At 44.6% G+C, this 26,660-nt stretch overlaps 1 protein-coding gene across 1 annotated transcript; it reads left to right on the forward strand.

Annotated features, from left to right (window-relative positions):
• Positions 1–26,069, forward strand: LOC129854511 (V-type proton ATPase subunit d 1). The gene is made up of 8 exons (XM_055921631.1): positions 1–236; positions 4,806–4,977; positions 9,675–9,853; positions 15,986–16,065; positions 16,938–17,015; positions 18,988–19,164; positions 20,793–20,870; positions 24,022–26,069. Exons 1-8 carry the CDS (start codon positions 107–109, stop codon positions 24,181–24,183), a joined length of 1,056 nt encoding a protein of 351 aa, XP_055777606.1. The 5' UTR covers positions 1–106; the 3' UTR covers positions 24,184–26,069.
• Positions 26,070–26,660: the final 591 nt, after the last annotated feature.

Consider the following 26,660-nt stretch of genomic DNA (forward strand, 5'->3'; position numbering starts at 1 on the left):
GATCACGTGTCTTTCTACAGCCGGGTATCTGCGCTCAGCTGTCCAGAATCTTTTCCCTGAAACGGTTGTATTTCATCAATATACGGATATATTTTGAGGCCTCAAAATGCCTATTTTCTCGGAGCTGTATTTTAATGTGGATAATGGTTACTTGGAAGGGTTGGTCAGGGGTTTTAAGGCTGGAATTCTTTCACAGGGAGACTATCTAAATCTCGTCCAGTGTGAAACCCTGGAAGGTGAGTCAGTGCTAACGTTAGCGAGCTAGCTAGCCAGCTGGTCATCTGGCTAGCTATGTTGTCAAATGTACAGAGTGCCGTTTCAAATGGTATTGCTAACGTTACAAAACGTTACTGGATAAAAAATGTGGCGTTTCTGACGACATGGCCAGTCGCCATGCTACTACTGTACCTATACTAACTATTTGCAGGCTAACGTTAATGACAACTCTAGCCAGCTATAACAGTAGGTTACTAACTAGTATCTCGTGATGGGTCCTTGTATTATCTATTTAGCTAGCTAACGTTACATAAGGTTACTTTCTCATGAATAGTAGCTGATTAATTATCAGTTTGGTATATGGATGTCAGTAACGTTAATTAGAGTTAAATGGGCTTGTAAATTAGCTAGATTTTTAGATGAAATTGGGTCTCAACCGATATTATTATTCTTTGAATTAGCTAGCTAACGTTAATTTACCTAGCTAAATGTAAGAAGCTGGGAAGCTAGCGTGCCAGGTAGCCCAATAGTGGACTAAAGGAGGTTGACGTTACTCTTAAAGGACAGTTTATAATTGTTCGAACGACATGCGACTGTCAGTTTCCTAAAAAAATTTAATCTGCGACTGTCACAGCAACCAGCTCAAATCCTCCTGTAACATGATGCTCCTGTAACGTCATACTGACAGGAAGTTATTTTCTGTCAGCTCACCATTAACGTTACCTTGTAAATAATGTTGGTGTGGCTTTATTTTTCTGTCATAATTAATAAAATGCAGCGAGAGTTAAGACGATGTCAGCTATACACACACACACACACACACACACACACACACACACAGCTGAAGTCGGAAGTTTACATACACTTAGGTTGTAGTCATTAAAACTCGTTTTTCAACCACTCCACAAATGTCTTGTTAACAAACTATAGTTTTGGCAAGTCGGTTAGGACATCTACTTTGTGCATGACACAAGTCATTTTTCCAACAATTGTTTAGACATATTATTTCACTTATCATTCACTGTGTCACAATTCCAGTGGGTCAGAAGTTTACATACACTAAGTTGTGGCTTTAAACAGCTTGGAAAATTCCAGAAAATTATATGGCTTAGAAGCTTCTGATAGGCTAATTTACATAATTTGAGTCAATTGGATGTGTACCTGTGGATGTATTTCAAGGCCTACCTTCAAACGCAGTGCCTCTCTGCTTGACATCATGGGAAAATCAAAAGAAATCAGTCAAGACCTCAGGGAAAAAAATATAGACCTCCTGGTTCATCCTTGGGAGCAATTTCCAAACACCCGAAGGTGCCACGTTCATCTGTACAAACTTTGGTACGCAAGTATAAACACCATGGGACCACGCAGCCGTCATACCGCTCAGGAAGGAGACATGTTCTGTCTCCTAGAGATGAACGTACTTTGGTGCGAAAAGTGCAAATCAATCCCAAAACAACAGCAAAGGACCTTGTGAAGATGCTGGAGGAAACGGGTACGAAAATATCTATATCCACAGTAAAACGAGTCCTATATGGACATAACCTGAAAGGCCGCTTAGCAGGTAGAAGCCACTGATCCAAAACCGCCATAAAAAAGCCAGACTACGGTTTGCAACTGCACATGGGGACAAAGATTGTACTTTTTTTGAGAAATGTTCTCTGATCTGATGAAACAAAAATATAACTGGCCATCATGACCATCGTTATGTTTGGAGGAAAAAGGGGGAGGCTTGCAAGCCGAAGAATACCATCCTAACCGTGAAGCACGGCGGTGGCAGCATCATGTAGTGTGGGTGCTTTGCTGCAGGAGGGACTGGTGCACTTCACAAAATAGATGGCATCATGAGGGATGAAAAATATGTGTATTAAAGCTGTTAAAGCTTGCTCACAAATGGGTCTTCCAAATGGACAATGACCCCAAGCATACTTCCAAAGTTGTGGCAAAATGGCTTAAGGACAACGAAGTGAAGGTATTGGAGTGGCCATCACAAAGCCCTGACCTCAATCCTATAGAAAATGTGTGGGCGGAACTGAAAGAGCGTGTGCGAGCAAGGAGGCCTACAAACCTGACTCAGTTACACCAGCTCTGTCAGGAGGAATGGGCCAAAATTCACCCAACCTATTGTGGGAAGCTTGTGGAAGGTTACCCGAGGCATTTGACCCAAGTTAAACAATTTAAAGGCAATACTACCAAATACTAATTGAGGGTATGTAAACTTCTGAACCACTGGGAATGTGATGAAAGAAAAAAAAAAGAAGCTGAAAAGTCATTCTCTCTACTATTATTCTGACATTTCGCTTTCTTAAAATAAAGTGGTAACCCTAACTGACCAAAGATGGGGAATTTTTACTAGGATTAAATGTCAGGAATTGTGAAAAACTGAGTTGAAATATATTTGGCTAAGGTGTATGTAAACTTCCGACTTTATATATATGTATATGGCCTACCCCGGGCCAAACGGACCAGGCTGAGCCATTTGTGCCATGTGTCTGCTCAAACGGTCAGAAACAGACTCCATGAGGGTGGTATGAGGGCCCGACATCCACAGGTGGGGGTTGTGCTTACAGCCCAACACCGTGCAGGACGTTTGGCATTTGCCAGAGAACACCAAGATTGGCAAATTCGCCACTGGCGCCCTGTGCTCTTCACAGATGAAAGCAGGTTCACACTGAGCACATGAGCACATGTGACAGACGTGACAGAGTCTGAAGACGCCGTGGAGAACGTTCTGCTGCCTGCAACATCCTCCAGCATGACCGGTTTGGCGGTGGGTCAGTCATGGTGTGGGGTGGCATTTCTTTGGGGGGCCGCACAGCCCTCCATGTGCTCGCCAGAGGTAGCCTGACTGCCATTAGGTACCGAGATGAGATCCTCAGACCCCTTGTGAGACCATATGCTGACACATGCACATTTGTGGCCTGCTGGAGGTCATTTTGCAGGGCTCTGGCAGTGCTCCTCCTTGCACAAAGGCGGAGGTAGCGGTCCTGCTGCTGGGTTGTTGCCCTCCTACGGCCTCCTCCACGTCTCCTGATGTACTGGCCTGTCTCCTGGTAGCGCCTCCATGCTCTGGACACTACGCTGACAGACACAGCAAACCTTCTTCCCACAGCTCGCATTGATGTGCCATCCTGGATGAGCTGCACTACCTGAGCCACTTGTGTGGGTTGAAGACTCCGTCTCATGCTACCACTAGAGTGAAAGCACCGCCAGCATTCAAAAGTGACCAAAACATCAGCCAGGAAGCATAGGAACTGAGAAGTGGTCACCACCTGCAGAACCACTCCTTTATTGGGGGTGTCTTGCTAATTGCCTATAATTTCCACCTTTTGTCTATTCCATTTGCACAACAGCATGTGACATTTATTGTCAATCAGTGTTGCTTCCTAAGTGGACAGTTTGATTTCACAGAAGTGTGATTGACTTGGAGTTACATTGTGTTGTTTAAGTGTTCCCTTTATTTTTTTGTGCAGTGTATTAACAAGCTAGTAGCATGAGTTTTTTTTTTTTTTTAAGAACCGTTAGCAAGAACCATTAGCAGCGATTCATGAATTCTTCATTACCAGGCTGCCGACATAAAAGGTTAAATAAATCACATCAGGTTGATCAACAGAGGGATTTCTATGAGGAACTGAAACTATTGCTCAGAGTATTGCTCAATTAGCTTTCACATCATGTAAAATGGAGGCATTCTAGACACATAGCTAGCTAGCCTCTTCCCTTGTGTAAGGGTCTCTAATTAGCTTTCACATCATGTAAAATGGAAGCATTCTAGACACAGCTAGCTAGCCTCTTCCCTTGTGTAAGGGTCTCTAATTAGCTTTCACATCATGTAAAATGGAAGCATTCTAGACACAGCTAGCTAGCCTCTTCCCTTGTGTAAGGGTCTCTAATTAGATTTCACATCATGTAAAATGGAATCATTCTAGACACGTAGCTAGCTAGCCTCTTCCCTTGTGTAAGGGTCTCTAATTAGCTTTCACATCATGTAAAATGGAAGCATTCTAGACACACAGCTAGCTAGCCTCTTCCCTTGTGTAAGGGTCTCTAATTAGCTTTCACATCATGTAAAATGGAAGCATTCTAGACACAGCTAGCTAGCCTCTTCCCTTGTGTAAGGGTCTCTAATTAGCTTTCACACCATGTAAAATGGAGGCATTCTAGACACGTAGCTAGCTAGCCTCTTCCCTTGTGTAAGGGTCTCTAATTAGCTTTCACACCATGTAAAATGGAGGCATTCTAGACACACAGCTAGCTAGCCTCTTCCCTTGTGTAAGGGTCTCTAATTAGCTTTCACATCATGTAAAATGGAAGCATTCTAGACACACAGCTAGCTAGCCTCTTCCCTTGTGTAAGGGTCTCTAATTAGCTTTCACATCATGTAAAATGGAGGCATTCTAGACACATAGCTAGCTAGCCTCGTCCCTTGTTCATGGGTCTCTAATGTACCATTAGCATCATGCCCTCTCACAGCGGCATTAATATGAGCTTGTACTTGTCCTGTGTTATTATTGTCTGTTGAAAGCCGCTGTTACCTAGTATCTGAAGACGTCGTGTGTGTCCCCCCCCCCCCCCCCCCCCCCCCCATGCAGACCTGAAGCTCCATCTGCAGAGCACGGACTATGGCAGCTTCCTGGCCAACGAGCCATCGCCCCTCACCGTGTCCGTCATCGACGACAAGCTCAAAGAGAAGATGGTGGTGGAGTTTCGTCACATGAGGAACCAGTCCTATGAACCGCTGGCAAGCTTCATGGACTTCATCACGTAAGTCATTCACAGGCTCTCTGGCGTCTTGCCAGCCTCTATCTCAAATGAAGGGGCAAGATGAGTGCACATTTTGACTAATTAAATTGAGCCTATCTTTCCCATGCATTTTGGGGGGGGGGGGGGGGGGGGGGGGATTTAGGATTAGAATATCACCTTGTCTTTATTATTACCTGAAACAATCAGCTATTAGTCGAACTGTATTTGTCTGTCTCCCATCTCTCTTCAGTTGTGACATCTGAATGGTCCATGTTTCATACTCTTCTATCTATCTATCTATCTATCTATCTATCTATCTATCTATCTATCTATCTATCTATCTATCTATCTATCTATCTATCTATCTATTCAATTCAATTCAATGGGCTTTATTGGCATGGGAAACATGTGTTAACATTGCCAAAGCAAGTGAGGTAGATATCATACAAAAGTGAAATAAACAATACAAATTAACAGTATCTATCTATCTGCTAAATGCATTGACTCCCTATTCGCCAGTCTCTGACTATCTGCTTGCACCTGTTGGGTCTCTTATGTCCAGCAGGTGTTATTACAGTATTGATGAAGACATGAGGTTTGGGTCTGTAATGTCCTGCAAGTGTGTTATTACAGTATTGATGAAGACATGAGGTTTGGGTCTGTAATGTCCTGCAGGTGTGTTATTACAGTATTGATGAAGACATGAGGTTTGGGTCTGTAATGTCCTGCAGGTGTGTTATTACAGTATTGATGAAGACATGAGGTTTGGGTCTGTAATGTCCTGCAGGTGTGTTATTACAGTATTGATGAAGACATGAGGTTTGGGTCTGTAATGTCCTGCAGGTGTGTTATTACAGTATTGATGAAGACATGAGATTTGGGTCTGTAATGTCCTGCAGGTGTGTTATTACAGTATTGATGAAGACATGAGGTTTGGGTCTGTAATGTCCTGCAGGTGTGTTATTACAGTATTGATGAAGACATGAGGTTTGGGTCTGTAATGTCCTGCAGGTGTGTTATTACAGTATTGATGAAGACATGAGGTTTGGGTCTGTAATGTCCTGCAGGTGTGTTATTACAGTATTGATGAAGACATGAGGTTTGGGTCTGTAATGTCCTGCAGGTGTGTTATTACAGTATTGATGAAGACATGAGGTTTGGGTCTGTAATGTCCTGCAGGTGTGTTATTACAGTATTGATGAAGACATGAGGTTTGGGTCTGTAATGTCCTGCAGGTGTGTTATTACAGTATTGATGAAGACATGAGGTTTGGGTCTGTAATGTCCTGCAGGTGTGTTATTACAGTATTGATGAAGACATGAGGTTTGGGTCTGTAATGTCCTGCAGGTGTGTTATTACAGTATTGATGAAGACATGAGGTTTGGGTCTGTAATGTCCTGCAGGTGTGTTATTACAGTATTGATGAAGACATGAGGTTTGGGTCTGTAATGTCCTGCAGGTGTGTTATTACAGTATTGATGAAGACATGAGGTTTGGGTCTGTAATGTCCTGCAGGTGTGCTATTACAGTATTGATGAAGACATGAGGTTTGGGTCTGTAATGTCCTGCAGGTGTGTTATTACAGTATTGATGAAGACATGAGGTTTGGGTCTGTAATGTCCTGCAGGTGTGTTATTACAGTATTGATGAAGACATGAGGTTTGGGTCTGTTATGTCCAGCAGGTGTGTTATTACAGTATTGATGAAGACATGAGGTTTGGGTCTGTTATGTCCTGCAGGTGTTATTACAGTATTGATGAAGACATGAGGTTTGGGTCTGTAATGTCCTGCAGGTGTGTTATTACAGTATTGATGAAGACATGAGGTTTGGGTCTGTTATGTCCTGCAGGTGTGTTATTACAGTATTGATGAAGACATGAGGTTTGGGTCTGTAATGCCCAGCAGGTGTTATTACAGTATTGATGAAGACATGAGGTTTGGGTCTGTTATGTCCAGCAAGTGTCTTATTACAGTATTGATGAAGACATGAGGTTTGGGTCTGTTATGTCCTGCAGGTGTTATTACAGTATTGATGAAGACATGAGGTTTGGGTCTGTTATGTCCAGCAGGTGTTATTACAGTATTGATGAAGACATGAGGTTTGGGTCTGTTATGTCCAGCAGGTGTTATTACAGTATTGATGAAGACATGAGGTTTGGGTCTGTTATGCCCAGCAGGTGTTATTACAGTATTGATGAAGACATGAGGTTTGGGTCTGTAATGTCCAGCAGGTGTTATTACAGTATTGATGAAGACATGAGGTTTGGGTCTGTAATGTCCTGCAGGTGTTATTACAGTATTGATGAAGACATGAGGTTTGGGTCTGTAATGTCCTGGAGGTGCGTTATTACAGTATTGATGAAGACATGAGGTTTGGGTCTGTTATGTCCTGCAGGTGTGTTATTACAGTATTGATGAAGACATGAGGTTTGGGTCTGTTATGTCCAGCAGGTATGTTATTACAGTATTGATGAAGACATGAGGTTTGGGTCTGTTATGTCCAGCAGGTGTTAGTACAGTATTGATGAAGACATGAGGTTTGGGTCTGTTATGTCCTGCAGGTGTGTTATTACAGTATTGATGAAGACATGAGGTTTGGGTCTGTAATGTCCTGGAGGTGCGTTATTACAGTATTGATGAAGACATGAGGTTTGGGTCTGTTATGTCCTGCAGGTGTGTTATTACAGTATTGATGAAGACATGAGGTTTGGGTCTGTTATGTCCAGCAGGTATGTTATTACAGTATTGATGAAGACATGAGGTTTGGGTCTGTTATGTCCAGCAGGTGTTAGTACAGTATTGATGAAGACATGAGGTTTGGGTCTGTTATGTCCAGCAGGTGTTAGTACAGTATTGATGAAGACATGAGGTTTGGGTCTGTAATGTCCTGCAGGTGTGTTATTACAGTATTGATGAAGACATGAGGTTTGGGTCTGTTATGTCCTGCAGGTGTTATTACAGTATTGATGAAGACATGAGGTTTGGGTCTGTAATGTCCAGCAGGTGTGTTATTACAGTATTGATGAAGACATGAGGTTTGGGTCTGTTATGTCCAGCAGGTGTTATTACAGTATTGATGAAGACATGAGGTTTGGGTCTGTTATGTCCAGCAGGTGTTATTACAGTATTGATGAAGACATGAGGTTTGGGTCTGTAATGTCCTGCAGGTGTGTTATTACAGTATTGATGAAGACATGAGGTTTGGGTCTGTAATGTCCTGCAGGTGTGTTATTACAGTATTGATGAAGACATGAGGTTTGGGTCTGTAATGTCCTGCAGGTGTGTTATTACAGTATTGATGAAGACATGAGGTTTGGGTCTGTAATGTCCTGCAGGTGTGTTATTACAGTATTGATGAAGACATGAGGTGTGGGTCTGTAATGTCCAGCAGGTGTTATTACAGTATTGATGAAGACATGAGGTTTGGGTCTGTTATGTCCAGCAGGTGTGTTATTACAGTATTGATGAAGACATGAGGTTTGGGTCTGTTATGTCCTGCAGGTGTTATTACAGTATTGATGAAGACATGAGGTTTGGGTCTGTAATGTCCTGCAGGTGTTATTACAGTATTGATGAAGACATGAGGTTTGGGTCTGTTATGTCCTGCAGGTGTTATTACAGTATTGATGAAGACATGAGGTTTGGGTCTGTAATGTCCTGCAGGTGTTATTACAGTATTGATGAAGACATGAGGTTTGGGTCTGTTATGTCCTGCAGGTGTTATTACAGTATTGATGAAGACATGAGGTTTGGGTCTGTTATGTCCTGCAGGTGTTATTACAGTATTGATGAAGACATGAGGTTTGGGTCTGTTATGTCCTGCAGGTGTTATTACAGTATTGATGAAGACATGAGGTTTGGATCTGTTATGCCCAGCAGGTGTTATTACAGTATTGATGAAGACATGAGGTTTGGGTCTGTTATGTCCTGCAGGTGTTATTACAGTATTGATGAAGACATGAGGTTTGGATCTGTTATGCCCAGCAGGTGTTATTACAGTATTGATGAAGACATGAGGCTCGGGTCTGTTATGTCCTGCAGGTGTTATTACAGTATTGATGAAGACATGAGGTTTGGATCTGTTATGCCCAGCAGGTGTTATTACAGTATTGATGAAGACATGAGGCTCGGGTCTGTTATGCCCAGCAGGTGTTATTACAGTATTGATGAAGACATGAGGTTTGGATCTGTTATGCCCAGCAGGTGTTATTACAGTATTGATGAAGACATGAGGCTCGGGTCTGTTATGTCCTGCAGGTGTTATTACAGTATTGATGAAGACATGAGGCTCGGGTCTGTTATGTCCTGCAGGTGTTATTACAGTATTGATGAAGACATGAGGTTTGGGTCTGTTATGTCCAGCAGGTATGTTATTACAGTATTGATGAAGACATGAGGTTTGGGTCTGTTATGTCCTGCAGGTGTTATTACAGTATTGATGAAGACATGAGGTTTGGATCTGTTATGCCCAGCAGGTGTTATTACAGTATTGATGAAGACATGAGGCTCGGGTCTGTTATGCCCAGCAGGTGTTATTACAGTATTGATGAAGACATGAGGTTTGGGTCTGTTATGTCCAGCACGTGTGTTATGAGAACCATGAGAGAGAACCCTCGCACCGGCTCTCACCATCTTGCAAAATGAAATGTACTATTTGCTATGCTCTTAACTACCCAAGTCATCACTGAAACACACTCTCTCTCCTCCCATCTTCACAGGTACAGCTACATGATAGACAATGTGATCCTGCTGATCACGGGCACCCTGCACCAGCGGTCCATCTCTGAGCTGGTGCCTAAGTGCCACCCGCTGGGCAGCTTTGAACAGATGGAGGCAGTCAACATCGCCCAGACTCCAGCAGAACTTTACAACGCCATCCTGGTCGACACCCCTCTGGGTAAGGCAGGACTGTGACTGCTGCATGCCAAATGGCACCGTATTCCCTATATAGTTTACTACTATAGACCAGAGCCCTATTCCCTATGTTCCCCATACTGGGTGGTTTACTAATGGAACTGTTCCCCATCCTGGGTGGTTTACTAATGGAACTGTTCCCTCTCCTGGGTGGTTTACTAATGGAACTGTTCCCCATCCTGGGCGGTTTTACTAATGGAACTGTTCCCCATCCTGGGTGGTTTACTAATGGAACTGTTCCCTCTCCTGGGTGGTTTACTAATGGAACTGTTCCCCATCCTGGGCGGTTTTACTAATGGAACTGTTCCCCATCCTGGGTGGTTTTACTAATGGAACTGTTCCCCATCCTGGGTGGTTTTACTAATGGAACTGTTCCCCCTCCTGGGTGGTTTTACTAATGGAACTGTTCCCCCATCCTGGGTGGGTTTACTAATGGAACTGTTCCCCATCCTGGGTGGTTTACTAATGGAACTGTTCCCCCATCCTGGGTGGTTTACTAATGGAACTGTTCCCCCATCCTGGGTGGTTTACTAATGGAACTGTTCCCCATCCTGGGTGGTTTACTAATGGAACTGTTCCCATCCTGGGTGGTTTACTAATGGAACTGTTCCCCCATCCTGGGTGGTTTACTAATGGAACTGTTCCCCATCCTGGGTGGTTTACTAATGGAACTGTTCCCCATCCTGGGTGGTTTACTAATGGAACTGTTCCCCATCCTGGGTGGTTTACTAATGGAACCGTTCACCCATCCTGGGTGGTTTACTAATGGAACTGTTCCCCCATCCTGGGTGGTTTACTAATGGAACTGTTCCCCCATCCTGGGTGGTTTTAGTAATGGAACTGTTCCCCATCCTGGGTGGTTTACTAATGGAACTGTTCCCCCATCCTGGGTGGTTTTACTAATGGAACTGTTCCCCATCCTGGGTGGTTTACTATTGGAACTGTTCCCCCATCCTGGGTGGTTTACTAATGGAACTGTTCCCCATCCTGGGTGGTTTTACTAATGGAACTGTTCCCCATCCTGGGTGGTTTACTAATGGAACTGTTCCCCCATCCTGGGTGGTTTTACTAATGGAACTGTTCCCCCATCCTGGGTGGTTTTACTAATGGAACTGTTCCCCCATCCTGGGTGCTTTACTAATGGAACTGTTCCCCATCCTGGGTGGTTTTACTAATAGAACTGTTCCCCATCCTGGGTGGTTTTACTAATAGAACTGTTCCCCATCCTGGGTGGTTTTACTAATGGAACTGTTCCCCATCCTGGGTGGTTTACTAATGGAACTGTTACCCATCCTGGGTGTTTTTACTAATGGAACTGTTCCCCCATCCTGGGTGGTTTACTAATGGAACTGTTCCCCATCCTGGGTGGTTTTACTAATGGAACTGTTCCCCCATCCTGGGTGGTTTTACTAATGGAACTGTTCCCCCATCCTGGGTGGTTTACTAATGGAACTGTTCCCCATCCTGGGTGGTTTACTAATGGAACTGTTCCCCATCCTGGGTGGTTTTACTAATGGAACTGTTCCCCATCCTGGGTGGTTTACTAATGGAACTGTTCCCCCATCCTGGGTGGTTTTACTAATGGAACTGTTCCCCCATCCTGGGTGGTTTTACTAATGGAACTGTTCCCCCATCCTGGGTGCTTTACTAATGGAACTGTTCCCCATCCTGGGTGGTTTTACTAATAGAACTGTTCCCCATCCTGGGTGGTTTTACTAATAGAACTGTTCCCCATCCTGGGTGGTTTTACTAATGGAACTGTTCCCCATCCTGGGTTGTTTACTAATGGAACTGTTACCCATCCTGGGTGTTTTTACTAATGGAACTGTTCCCCCATCCTGGGTGGTTTACTAATGGAACTGTTCCCCATCCTGGGTGGTTTTACTAATGGAACTGTTCCCCCATCCTGGGTGGTTTTACTAATGGAACTGTTCCCCCATCCTGGGTGGTTTACTAATGGAACTGTTCCCCATCCTGGGTGGTTTACTAATGGAACTGTTCCCCATCCTGGGTGGTTTACTAATGGAACTGTTACCCATCCTGGGTGTTTTTACTAATGGAACTGTTCCCCCATCCTGGGTGGTTTACTAATGGAACTGTTCCCCATCCTGGGTGGTTTTACTAATGGAACTGTTCCCCCATCCTGGGTGGTTTTACTAATGGAACTGTTCCCCCATCCTGGGTGGTTTACTAATGGAACTGTTCCCCATCCTGGGTGGTTTACTAATGGAACTGTTCCCCATCCTGGGTGGTTTACTAATGGAACTGTTCCCCATCCTGGGTGGTTTACTAATGGAACTGTTCCCCATCCTGGGTGGATTACTAATGGAACTGTTCCCCCATCCTGGGTGGTTTTACTAATGGAACTGTTCCCCATCCTGGGTGGTTTTACTAATGGAACTGTTCCCCCATCCTGGGTGGTTTTACTAATGGAACTGTTCCCCCATCCTGGGTGGTTTTACTAATGGAACTGTTCCCCCATCCTGGGTGGTTTACTAATGGAACTGTTCCCCCATCCTGGGTGGTTTTACTAATGGAACTGTTCCCCCATCCTGGGTAGTTTTACTAATGGAACTGTTCCCCCATCCTGGGTGGTTTTACTAATGGAACTGTTCCCCCATCCTGGGTGGTTTTACTAATGGAACTGTTCCCCCATCCTGGGTGGTTTTACTAATGGAACTGTTCCCCCATCCTGGGTGGTTTTACTAATGGAACTGTTCCCCCATCCTGGGTGCTTTACTAATGGAACTGTTCCCCATCCTGGGTGGTTTTACTAATGGAACTGTTCCCCATCCTGGGTGGTTTTACTAATGGAACTGTTCCCCATCCTGGGTGGTTTTACTAATGGAACTGTTCCCCATCCTGGGTGGTTTTACTAATGGAACTGTTCCCCATCCTGGGTGGTTTACTAATGGAACTGTTACCCATCCTGGGTGGTTTACTAATGGAACTGTTCCCCCATCCTGGGTGGTTTACTAATGGAACTGTTCCCCATCCTGGGTGGTTTACTAATGGAACTGTTCCCCATCCTGGGTGGTTTACTAATGGAACTGTTCCCCATCCTGGGTGGTTTACTAATGGAACTGTTCCCCATCCTGGGTGGTTTACTAATGGAACTGTTCCCCATCCTGGGTGGTTTACTAATGGAACTGTTCCCCCATCCTGGGTGGTTTTACTATTGGAACTGTTCCCCATCCTGGGTGGTTTTACTATTGGAACTGTTCCCCATCCTGGGTGGTTTTACTATTGGAACTGTTCCCCCTCCTGGGTGGTTTTACTAATGGAACTGTTCCCCCATCCTGGGTGGTTTACTAATGGAACTGTTCCCCATCCTGGGTGGTTTTACTAATGGAACTGTTCCCCATCCTGGGTGGTTTACTAATGGAACTGTTCCCCATCCTGGGTGGTTTTACTAATGGAACTGTTCCCCATCCTGGGTGGTTTACTAATGGAACTGTTCCCCATCCTGGGTGGTTTACTAATGGAACTGTTCCCCATCCTGGGTGGTTTACTAATGGAACTGTTCCCCCATCCTGGGTGGTTTACTAATGGAACTGTTCCCCATCCTGGGTGGTTTTACTAATGGAACTGTTCCCCATCCTGGGTGGTTTACTATTGGAACTGTTCCCCCATCCTGGGTGGTTTTACTAATGGAACTGTTCCCCATCCTGGGTGGTTTACTAATGGAACTGTTCCCCCATCCTGGGTGGTTTACTATTGGAACTGTTCCCCCATCCTGGGTGGTTTACTATTGGAACTGTTCCCCCATCCTGGGTGGTTTACTAATGGAACTGTTCCCCATCCTGGGTGGTTTTACTAATGGAACTGTTCCCCATCCTGGGTGGTTTTACTAATGGAACTGTTCCCCATCCTGGGTGGTTTACTAATGGAACTGTTCCCCATCCTGGGTGGTTTACTAATGGAACTGTTCCCCCATCCTGGGTGGTTTTACTAATGGAACTGTTCCCCCATCCTGGGTGGTTTTACTAATGGAACTGTTCCCCCATCCTGGGTGGTTTTACTAATGGAACTGTTCCCCCATCCTGGGTGCTTTACTAATGGAACTGTTCCCCCATCCTGGGTGCTTTACTAATGGAACTGTTCCCCCATCCTGGGTGCTTTACTAATGGAACTGTTCCCCATCCTGGGTGGTTTTACTAATGGAACTGTTCCCCATCCTGGGTGGTTTACTAATGGAACTGTTCCCCCATCCTGGGTGGTTTACTAATGGAACTGTTCCCCATCCTGGGTGGTTTTACTAATGGAACTGTTCCCCATCCTGGGTGGTTTTACTAATGGAACTGTTCCCCATCCTGGGTGGTTTACTAATGGAACTGTTCCCCATCCTGGGTGGTTTACTAATGGAACTGTTCCCCCATCCTGGGTGGTTTTACTAATGGAACTGTTCCCCCATCCTGGGTGGTTTTACTAATGGAACTGTTCCCCCATCCTGGGTGGTTTTACTAATGGAACTGTTCCCCCATCCTGGGTGCTTTACTAATGGAACTGTTCCCCCATCCTGGGTGCTTTACTAATGGAACTGTTCCCCCATCCTGGGTGCTTTACTAATGGAACTGTTCCCCATCCTGGGTGGTTTTACTAATGGAACTGTTCCCCATCCTGGGTGGTTTACTAATGGAACTGTTACCCATCCTGGGTGGTTTTACTAATGGAACTGTTCCCCCATCCTGGGTGGTTTACTAATGGAACTGTTCCCCATCCTGGGTGGTTTTACTAATGGAACTGTTCCCCCATCCTGGGTGGTTTTACTAATGGAACTGTTCCCCCATCCTGGGTGGTTTACTAATGGAACTGTTCCCCATCCTGGGTGGTTTACTAATGGAACTGTTCCCCATCCTGGGTGGTTTACTAATGGAACTGTTCCCCATCCTGGGTGGTTTACTAATGGAACTGTTCCCCATCCTGGGTGGTTTACTAATGGAACTGTTCCCCCATCCTGGGTGGTTTTACTATTGGAACTGTTCCCCCTCCTGGGTGGTTTTACTAATGGAACTGTTCCCCCATCCTGGGTGGTTTACTAATGGAACTGTTCCCCATCCTGGGTGGTTTTACTAATGGAACTGTTCCCCATCCTGGGTGGTTTACTAATGGAACTGTTCCCCATCCTGGGTGGTTTTACTAATGGAACTGTTACCCATCCTGGGTGGTTTACTAATGGAACTGTTCCCCCATCCTGGGTGGTTTTACTAATGGAACTGTTCCCCATCCTGGGTGGTTTACTAATGGAACTGTTCCCCCATCCTGGGTGGTTTTACTAATGGAACTGTTCCCCCATCCTGGGTGGTTTTACTAATGGAACTGTTCCCCATCCTGGGTGGTTTACTAATGGAACTGTTCCCCATCCTGGGTGGTTTTACTAATGGAACTGTTCCCCATCCTGGGTGGTTTACTATTGGAACTGTTCCCCCATCCTGGGTGGTTTACTAATGGAACTGTTCCCCCATCCTGGGTGGTTTTACTAATGGAACTGTTCCCCATCCTGGGTGGTTTTACTAATGGAACTGTTCCCCATCCTGGGTGGTTTTACTAATGGAACTGTTCCCCATCCTGGGTGGTTTACTAATGGAACTGTTCCCCCATCCTGGGTGGTTTACTAATGGAACTGTTCCCCCATCCTGGGTGGTTTACTAATGGAACTGTTCCCCCATCCTGGGTGGTTTTACTAATGGAACTGTTCCCCCATCCTGGGTGGTTTTACTAATGGAACTGTTCCCCCATCCTGGGTGGTTTTACTAATGGAACTGTTCCCCCATCCTGGGTGGTTTTACTAATGGAACTGTTCCCCATCCTGGGTGCTTTACTAATGGAACTGTTCCCCATCCTGGGTGGTTTTACTAATGGAACTGTTCCCCATCTTGGGTGGTTTTACTAATGGAACTGTTCCCCATCCTGGGTGGTTTACTAATGGAACTGTTACCCATCCTGGGTGGTTTTACTAATGAAACTCATGGAATTGAGAATGCAAGGAAGAAGAGTCTTTGAACAACAGACCGGAGGGTTTTTATATCCTGTAGCGAACACTAGATGGCGCTAAAACTCAACTCATAAAGTGTCATCCTCTAAATCTTGTTTTAACGTCTGATCATTTCTTCAGCTGCTTTCTTCCAAGACTGCATATCTGAGCAGGATCTGGATGAGATGAACATCGAGATCATTCGTAATACTCTGTATAAGGTGAGCAAGGGGTTTCATTCAACCGTAATACTCTGTATAAGCGGGCAAGGGATTTCATTCACCCGTAATACTCTGTATAAGGTGAGCAAGGGATTTCATTCACCCGTAATACTCTGTATAAGGTGAGCAAGGGATTTCATTCACCATTAATACTCTGTATACGGTGAGCAAGGGATTTCATTCACACTTAATACTCTGTATAAGGTGAGCAAAGTATTTCATTCAACCGTAATACTCTGTATACGGCGGGCAAGGGATTTCATTCACCCATAATACTCTGTATAAGCGGGCAAGGGATTTCATTCACCCGTAATACTCTGTATAAGGTGAGCAAGGGATTTCATTCACCCGTAATACTCTGTATAAGGTGAGCAAGGGATTTCATTCACCCGTAATACTCTGTATAAGGTGAGCAAGGGATTTCATTCCCCGTAATACTCTGTAATAAGGTGAGCGAGGGATTTCATTCACCCGTAATACTCTGTATAAGGTGAGCAAGGGATTTCATTCAACCTTAATACTCTGTATAAGCGGGCAAGGGATTCCATTCACCCGTAATACTCTGTATAAGGTGAGCAAGGGATTTCATTCAACCTTAATACTCTGTATAAGCGGGCAAGGGATTCCATTCACCCGTAATACTCTGTAATAAGGTGAGCGAGGGATTTCATTCACCCGTAATACTCTGTATAAGGTGAGCAAGGGATTTCATTCAACCTTAATACTCTGTATAAGCGGGCAAGGGATTCCATTCACCTGTAATACTCTGTATAAGCGGGCAAGGGATTTCATTCACATTTTTAATTCACAATGTTAAACAACAACATGCATCAGAAGATAGTCATTGACTTTATCCGTGTCTCCATTTCCAGGCTTATCTGGAGGCTTTCTACAAGTTCTGCTCCACTCTGGGAGGAACCACTGGTGACACCATGTGCCCTATTCTAGAGGTCTGTGAGCGTGTCCCTTATTAGAAGGTTAACTTGATATACAGTGTCTTCGGGAAAGTATTCAGACCCCTTGACTTTTTCCACATTTTTGTTACGTTACAGCCTTGTTCTAAAATGGATTACAAAAGAAACTCATTCATCTACACACGATACCCCATAATGACATCACAATACCCCATAATGACATCACAATACCCCATAATGACAAAGCAAAAACAGGCTTTTAGAAATTTTGGGACCCTTTGCTATGAGACCTGAAATTGAGCTCAGGTGCATCCTGTTTCCGTTGATCATCCTTGAGATGTTTCTACAAATTGATTGGAGTACACCTGTGCAAAATTCATTTGATTGGACATGATTTGGAAAGGCACACACCTGTCTATATAAGGTCCCACAGTTGACAGTGCATGTCAGAGCAAAAACCAAGCCATGAGGTCAAAGGAATTGTCCGTAGAGCTCTAAGACAGGATTGTGTCGAGGCACAGATCAGGGCAAGGGTACCAAAACATTTCTGCTGCGTTGACGGTCCCCAAGAACACAGTGACCTCCATCATTCTTAAATGGAAGAAGTTTGGAACCACCAAGACTCTTCCTAGAGCTGGCTGTTCGGCCAAACTGAGCAATCGGGGGAGAAGGGCCTTGGTCAGGGAGGTGACCAAGAACCCGTTGGTCACTCTGACAGAGCTCCAGACCTTCTCTGTGGAGATGGAGAACCTTCCAGAAGGACAACCCATCTCTGCAGCACTCCACCATTCAGGCCTTTATGGTAGAGTGGCCAGACGGAAGCCATTCCTCAGGGAAAGGCACATGACAGCCCGCTTGGAGTTTCCCAAAAGACACCTAGAGGACTCTCAGACCATGAGAAACAAGATTCTTTGGTCTGATGAAACCAAGATTGAACTCTTTGGCCTGAATACCATGTGTCACGTCTGGAGGAAACCTGGCACCATCTCTACAGTGAAGCATGGTGGTGGCAGCATCATGCTGTGGGGATGTTTTTCAGCGGCAGGGACTGGGAGACTAGTCAGGATTGCGGGAAAGATGATCGGAGAAAAGTACAGAGATCCTTGATGAAAACCCGCTCGGGACATCAGACTGGGACGAAGGTTCACCTTCCAACAGGACAATGACCCTAAGCACACAGCCAAGACAACGCAGGAGTGGCTTCGGGACAAGTCTCTGAATGTCCTTGAGTGATCCAGCCAGAGCCCGGACTTGAACCCGATCAAACATCTCTGGAGAGACCTAAAAATAGCTGTGTGGCAACGCTCCCCATCCAACCTGACAGAGCTTGAGAGGATCTGCAGAGAAGAATGGGAGAAACTCTAGGCTCCCGAGTGACGCAGCAGTCTAAGGCACTGCATCTCAGTGCTTGAGGCGTCACTACAGACACCCTGGTTCGATTCCAGGCTGTATCACAACCGGCCGTGATTGGGAGTCCCATAGGGCGGTGCACAATTGGCCCAGCGTCGTCCGGGTTTGGCCGGGTGTAGGCCATCATTGTAAATAAGAATTTGTCCTTAACTGACTTGCCTAGTTAAATCAAAATAAAAACTCTCAGAATACAGATATGCCAAGCTTGTATCGTCATTCCCAAGAAGACTGGAGGGTGTAAAAGCTGCCAAAGGTGCTTCAACAAAGTACTGAGTAAAATGTTTTTATTTTTTATATATATTTGCAAATGTCAACTTGTTTTTGCTTTATCATTAGGGATATTGTGTGTGTGTGTGCGTAGTGATGAGAAAAGAAAACCATTTAATCCATGTTAGAATAAGGCTGTAACGTAACAAATGTGGAAAAAGTCCAGGGGTCTGAACACTTTCAAAATGCACCGTGGTTCTCTTTAGTCATTTATACTGGACCATCCAATTGAAAGAAAAATTGTACCCACACCTTGAAGTGTATTCTAGTATATTAATCTGTCACCTGTCAATTAATCAGTTTCCTATTTCCCCTCCCTGTCTGTGTCCAGTTTGAGGCGGACAGGAGGGCCTTCATCATCACCATCAACTCATTTGGTACCGAACTGTCTAAGGAGGACCGTGCCAAGCTGTTCCCCCACTGTGGCAAGCTGTACCCTGAGGGGCTGGCTCAGCTTGCCCGCGCTGACGACTACGAACAGGTCAAAGCTGTGGCCGACTACTACCCTGTAAGTTATACTACTATTGCTACTACCCTGTAAGTTATACTACCATTACTACTACCCTGTAAGTTATACTACCATTACTACTACCCTGTAAGTTATACTACCATTAGTACTACCCTGTAAGTTATACTACTACCCTGTAAGTTATACTACCATTACTACTACCCTGTAAGTTATACTACCATTACTACTACCCTGTAAGTTATACTACCATTACTACTACCCTGTAAGTTATACTACTATTGCTACTACCCTGTAAGTTATACTACCATTACTACTACCCTGTCAGTTATACTACCATTACTACTACCCTGTCAGTTATACTACCATTACTACTACCCTGTCAGTTATACTACCATTACTACTACCCTGTCAGTTATACTACCATTACTACTACCCTGTCAGTTATACTACCATTACTACTACCCTGTCAGTTATACTACCATTACTACTACCCTGTCAGTTATACTACCATTACTACTACTACTAGCCTAGCCAGCTGGCTACCACCCTGTCAGTTACTGGGCCGTACTACTGCTACTACTAGCCTACTACCCGGTCAGTTACTGGTCATTACTACTGCTACTACTAGCCTAGCCTGCTGGCTACCACCCTATCATTTACTGGGCCTTACTACTGCTACTACTAGCCTAGCCAGCTGGCTACCACCCTGTCAGTTACTGGGCCGTACTACTGCTACTACTAGCCTACTACCCGGTCAGTTACTGGTCATTACTACTGCTACTACTAGCCTAGCCTGCTGGCTACCACCCTATCATTTACTGGGCCGTACTACTGCTTCTACTAGCCTAGCCTGCTGGCTAACACCCTGTCAGTTACTGGTCCTTAATATCAGACAAAATAAAAGTTGACATAATGTCAGGTATTCCAGATCATAAAGGGCTTCCACAGCAAGTCAAAGCTTCCCACTGGCTAGCCTAGCCAACGTGGGAGTCTGCCTACTGGATACTAATGTCACTATCACACCACCCGGTAATACACCACCCGGTATTAAACCACCCAGTATTACACCAGTGCTTGGCCTAAAGACTCACACTTTTGTTTTTCCACTTCTGAGGCCAGGTTTCATACTAAGTCTAACCTGACCAGACATATCTGTATTCTGTGACTGTATTTAGAGAAGGACATGGTATCAGTTTGTAGAACCGGGCGTGATACTGAGCACCTTCACCAAGTCTCTTTCTATTCTGTGACTGTGTTCTGTGACTGACTGTGTTCTGTGACTGTATTTAGAGAGGTCACCTGCTATAAGGACATGGTATAAGTTTGTAGAACCGTTGATCTGAAGCAGAGGACCAATGAAAAATGCTCTCAATCCCCCAGCATTACATCCACCCTCTTAAATCATCCTCCTTTTGATAGTCCAAACATATGGTGACCCAGCTCAGACCAGCTAACTCCTCTTCCTCTCTCCTCAGGAATACATCTACCCTCTCTTAGTCATCCTCCTTCTGATAGTCTAAACATATGGTGACCCAGCTCAGACCAGCTAACTCCTCTTCCTCTCTCCTCAGGAATACATCTACCCTCTCTTAGTCATCCTCCTTCTGATAGTGAAAACATATGGTGACCCAGCTTAGACCAGCTAACTCCTCTCCCTCTCTCCTCAGGAATACAAGCTCCTGTTTGAGGGAGCCGGCAGCAACCCAGGGGACAAGACACTGGAGGACAGGTTCTTTGAGCATGAGGTGAGCAGCGCGACTCCTACACACACACACACACACACACACACACACACACACACAGAGCACACACACACACACACACACAAACAGAGCACACACACACTCCCCTCATCATAGTATTAACTGAACCCCCCCCAAGGCCCGGGTGGGGGGGGGGTGTAAGGTATGAGCATACAGTATGAATCAGGCTTTTGAAGGTGTAGACTAGTTTTTAGGGGGGGGTTTGTTGGCTTTGTTCATATTGTCATTGGTTTTTAGAATGGGCTGAACTATAGTCCCTTGTTTCTCAACCCAGTCTTCAGGGATCGCTAGTTGTTCCACATATTACACCACGTGGTGTTGAACCCAGTCTTCAGGGATCGCTAGTTCACATATTACACCACGTGGTGTTGAACCCAGTCTTCAGGGATCACTGGTTGTTTCACATATTACACCACGTGGTGTTGAACCCAGTCTTCGGGGATCGCTAGTTGTTTCACATATTACACCACGTGGTGTTGAACCCAGTCTTCAGGGATCGCTGGATGTTCCACATATTACACCACGTGGTGTTGAACCTAGTCTTCAGGGATCACTGGTTGTTTCACATATTACACCATGTGGTGTTGAACCCAGTCTTCAGGGATCACTGGTTGTTTCACATATTACACCACGTGGTGTTGAACCCAGTCTTCGGGGATCGCTAGTTGTTTCACATATTACACCACGTGGTGTTGAACCCAGTCTTCAGGGATCGCTGGATGTTCCACATATTACACCACGTGGTGTTGAACCCAGTCTTCAGGGATCGCTAGTTGTTCCACATATTACACCACGTGGTGTTGAACCCAGTCTTCAGGGATCACTAGTTGTTTCACATATTACACCACGTGGTGTTGAACCCAGTCTTCAGGGATCGCTGGTTGTTTCACATATTACATCACGTGGTGTTGAACCCAGTCTTCAGGGATCACTGGTTGTTTCACATATTACACCACGTGGTGTTGAACCCAGTCTTCAGGGATCGCTGGTTGTTTCACATATTACACCACGTGGTGTTGAACCCAGTCTTCAGGGATCGCTGGTTGTTTCACATATTACACCACGTGGTGTTGAACCCAGTCTTCAGGGATCACTGGTTGTTTCACATATTACACCACGTGGTGTTGAACCCAGTCTTCAGGGATCACTAGTTGTTTCACATATTACACCACGTGGTGTTGAACCCAGTCTTCAGGGATCACTAGTTGTTTCACATATTACACCACGTGGTGTTGAACCCAGTCTTCAGGGATCGCTGGTTGTTCCACATATTACACCACATGGTGTTGAACCCAGTCTTTAGGGATCACTAGGTTACATATTACACCACGTGGTGTTGAACCCAGTCTTCAGGGATCACTAGTTCACATATTACACCACGTGGTGTTGAACCCAGTCTTCAGGGATCACTAGTTGTTTCACATATTACACCACGTGGTGTTGAACCCAGTCTTCAGGGATCACTAGTTGTTTCACATATTACACCACGTGGTGTTGAACCCAGTCTTCAGGGATCGCTAGTTGTTTCACATATTACACCACGTGGTGTTGAACCCAGTCTTCAGGGATCACTAGTTATTTCACATATTACACCACGTGGTGTTGAACCCAGTCTTCAGGGATCACTAGTTGTTTCACATATTACACCACGTGGTGTTGAACCCAGTCTTCAGGGATCACTGGTTGTTTCACATATTACACCACGTGGTGTTGAACCCAGTCTTCAGGGATCACTAGTTGTTTCACATATTACACCACGTGGTGTTGAACCCAGTCTTCAGGGATCACTAGTTGTTTCACATATTACACCACGTGGTGTTGAACCCAGTCTTCAGGGATCGCTGGTTGTTCCACATATTACACCACGTGGTGTTGAACCCAGTCTTCAGGGATCACTAGTTGTTTCACATATTACACCACGTGGTGTTGAACCCAGTCTTCAGGGATCGCTAGTTGTTTCACATATTACACCACGTGGTGTTGAACCCAGTCTTCAGGGATCACTAGTTATTTCACATATTACACCACGTGGTGTTGAACCCAGTCTTCAGGGATCACTAGTTGTTTCACATATTACACCACGTGGTGTTGAACCCAGTCTTCAGGGATCGCTGGTTGTTTCACATATTACACCACGTGGTGTTGAACCCAGTCTTCAGGGATCACTAGTTGTTTCACATATTACACCACGTGGTGTTGAACCCAGTCTTCAGGGATCGCTGGTTGTTTCACATATTACACCACGTGGTGTTGAACCCAGTCTTCAGGGATCGCTAGTTGTTTCACATATTACACCACGTGGTGTTGAACCCAGTCTTCAGGGATCGCTGGTTGTTTCACATATTACACCACGTGGTGTTGAACCCAGTCTTCAGGGATCACTAGTTGTTTCACATATTACACCACGTGGTGTTGAACCCAGTCTTCAGGGATCACTAGTTGTTTCACATATTACACCACGTGGTGTTGAACCCAGTCTTCAGGGATCACTAGTTGTTTCACATATTACACCACGTGGTGTTGAACCCAGTCTTCAGGGATCACTAGTTGTTTCACATATTTCACCACGTGGTGTTGAACCCAGTCTTCAGGGATCACTAGTTGTTTCACATATTACACCACGTGGTGTTGAACCCAGTCTTCAGGGATCGCTAGTTTCACACATTACACCACGTGGTGTTGAACCCAGTCTTCAGGGATCGCTGGTTGTTTCACATATTTCACCACGTGGTGTTGAACCCAGTCTTCAGGGATCACTAGTTGTTTCACATATTACACCACGTGGTGTTGAACTAAAATAAGTCCTCTTCTTTCCAGATCATTTTAGTCCTGATATGTCAGGATTTGATTGAATAGTAGATGGCGTGTTCTGACATTTTTACAGTACATATATAGGACTTCTGTGCTTAGTGATAACCTCAATAACCAGTCCCCGGTGTCCTCGTTAATCCTCCAACCCCCCCCCCCCCCCCCCCCCGGGTGTCCTCGTTAATCCTCCACCCCCCCCCGGTGTCCTCGTTAACCCACGTGACCCCCGGTGTCCTCGTTAACCCACCACCCTGATGTGCTGTGTCCTCGTTAACCCACCACCCCCGGTCGTTAACCCACCACCCTGATGTGCTGTGTCCTGCAGGTGAAGCTGAACAAGCTGGCGTTCCTGAACCAATTCCACTTCAGTGTGTTCTATGCCTACGTCAAGCTGAAGGAGCAGGAGTGTAGGAACATCGTGTGGATCGCTGAGTGTATCGCACAGAGGCACCGCGCCAAGATAGACAACTACATCCCCATCTTCTGAACACACACACCAGAACCTCCCTACATTCTGATCTGAACACACACGCACACACACACACACACACACACACACACACACACACACACACACACACCAGTACTTCCCTACATTCTGATCTGAACACACACACACACACTTCTTCATCTCTGTCTTCTAATCCCACGTATCCATCCTTCCACAGCTTCTCTCTGATCCACAGTTACTGTACAGTCGCTTCTGTCTGATCCACAGTTACTGTGGATCAGTTACTGTAGTACACTTAGTTTGACCATGGACCCCCTATTCACTAAGTAGTACACTTAGTTTGACCATGGACCCCCTATTCACTAAGTAGTGCACTTAGTTTAACCATGGAACCCTATTCACTAAGTAGTACACTTAGTTTGACCATGGAACCCTATTCACTGAGTAGTACACTTAGTTTGACCATGGACCCCCTATTCACTAAGTAGTACACTTAGTTTGACCATGGACCCCCTATTCACTAAGTAGTGCTCTTAGTTTAACCATGGAACCCTATTCACTAAGTAGTACACTTAGTTTGACCATGGACCCCCTATTCACTAAGTAGTACACTTAGTTTGACCATGGACCCCCTATTCACTAAGTAGTACACTTAGTTTGACCATGGACCCCCTATTCACTAAGTAGTGCACTTAGTTTAACCATGGAACCCTATTCACTAAGTAGTACACTTAGTTTGACCATGGAACCCTATTCACTGAGTAGTACACTTAGTTTGACCATGGACCCCCTATTCACTAAGTAGTACACTTAGTTTGACCATGGACCCCCTATTCACTAAGTAGTACACTTAGTTTAACCATGGAACCCTATTCACTGAGTAGTACACTTAGTTTGACCATGGACCCCCTATTCACTAAGTAGTACACTTAGTTTGACCATGGACCCCCTATTCACTAAGTAGTGCTCTTAGTTTAACCATGGAACCCTATTCACTAAGTAGTACACTTAGTTTGACCATGGACCCCCTATTCACTAAGTAGTACACTTAGTTTGACCATGGACCCCCTATTCACTAAGTAGTACACTTAGTTTGACCATGGACCCCCTATTCACTAAGTAGTACACTTAGTTTGACCATGGACCCCTATTCACTAAGTAGTACACTTAGTTTGACCATGGAACCCTATTCACTAAGTAGTACACTTAGTTTGACCATGGACCCCTATTCACTAAGTAGTACACTTAGTTTGACCATGGAACCCTATTCACTAAGTAGTACACTTAGTTTGACCATGGAACCCTATTCACTAAGTAGTACACTTAGTTTGACCATGGAACCCTATTCACTAAGTAGTACACTTAGTTTGACCATGGACCCCTATCCACTAAGTAGTACACTTAGTTTGACCAGGGATCTATATGGTTTTGGTCAAAAGTAGTGCACTATATAGGGTTCCATTTGTGACACCCCCAGATACTGTCATGTATAATATCCATAGATGGAGAAGCAGAGTTTACTGAAATAATTTTCACCCTCCTGATACATGTTCTGTTATTCTCTGATAATGATACGTGTGTGTGGATTATGTGTTTATAAATAATACGTGTGTAGGAATGATGTCCTATTGTAAATGAGATGACTGGACCTGAACAGTCCAGGTACTACTGCAAATTACATCCTGGGTTGAAATAGATGTTATGTGATTATATATTGAAGAAAAGAGAAGCGAATATGTCATGTTTAAAACTATACAAGGATTTATATATATTTCAGAATTATTTTAATGATTTGTATTATTATTTTTTGGGGGCATGATGTAAACATCCATGTCTCGCTGTCACGGTCCTGTTTAAAATGAGTTCTGTGTCTTATTTGTGAAATGTGTTTATAAATGTAATAAATACTATATGGAAACAAATTGGTTTCAGTGCAAAAAGAAAGAGAAGCCTGTACAACTAGTTATTCTCTACCGTGTACTAGTAAAGATAACCTGGGCTTTAGGTCATCTTTAATCAACTAGTATTCACTACCGTGTACTAGTAAAGATAACCTGGGCTTTAGGTCATCTTTAATCAACTAGTATTCACTACCGTGTACTAGTAAAGATAACCTGGGCTTTAGGTCATCTTTAATCAACTAGTATTCACTACCGTGTACTAGTAAAGATAACCTGGGCTTTAGGTCATCTTTAATCAACTAGTATTCACTACCGTGTACTAGTAAAGATAACCTGGGCTTTAGGTCATCTTTAATCAACTAGTATTCACTACCGTGTACTAGTAAAGATAACCTGGGCTTTAGGTCATCTTTAATCAACTAGTTATTCACTACCGTGTACTAGTAAAAAAAGATAACCTGGGCTTTAGGTCATCTTTAATCAACTAGTTATTCACTACCGTGTACTAGTAAAGATAACCTGGGCTTTAGGTCATCTTTAATCAACTAGTTATTCACTACCGTGTACTAGTAAAAACAGATAACCTGGGCTTTAGGTCATCTTTAATCAACT

This window comes from Salvelinus fontinalis, chromosome 4, assembly GCF_029448725.1.
Source record: "Salvelinus fontinalis isolate EN_2023a chromosome 4, ASM2944872v1, whole genome shotgun sequence".
NCBI lineage: Eukaryota > Metazoa > Chordata > Actinopteri > Salmoniformes > Salmonidae > Salvelinus > Salvelinus fontinalis.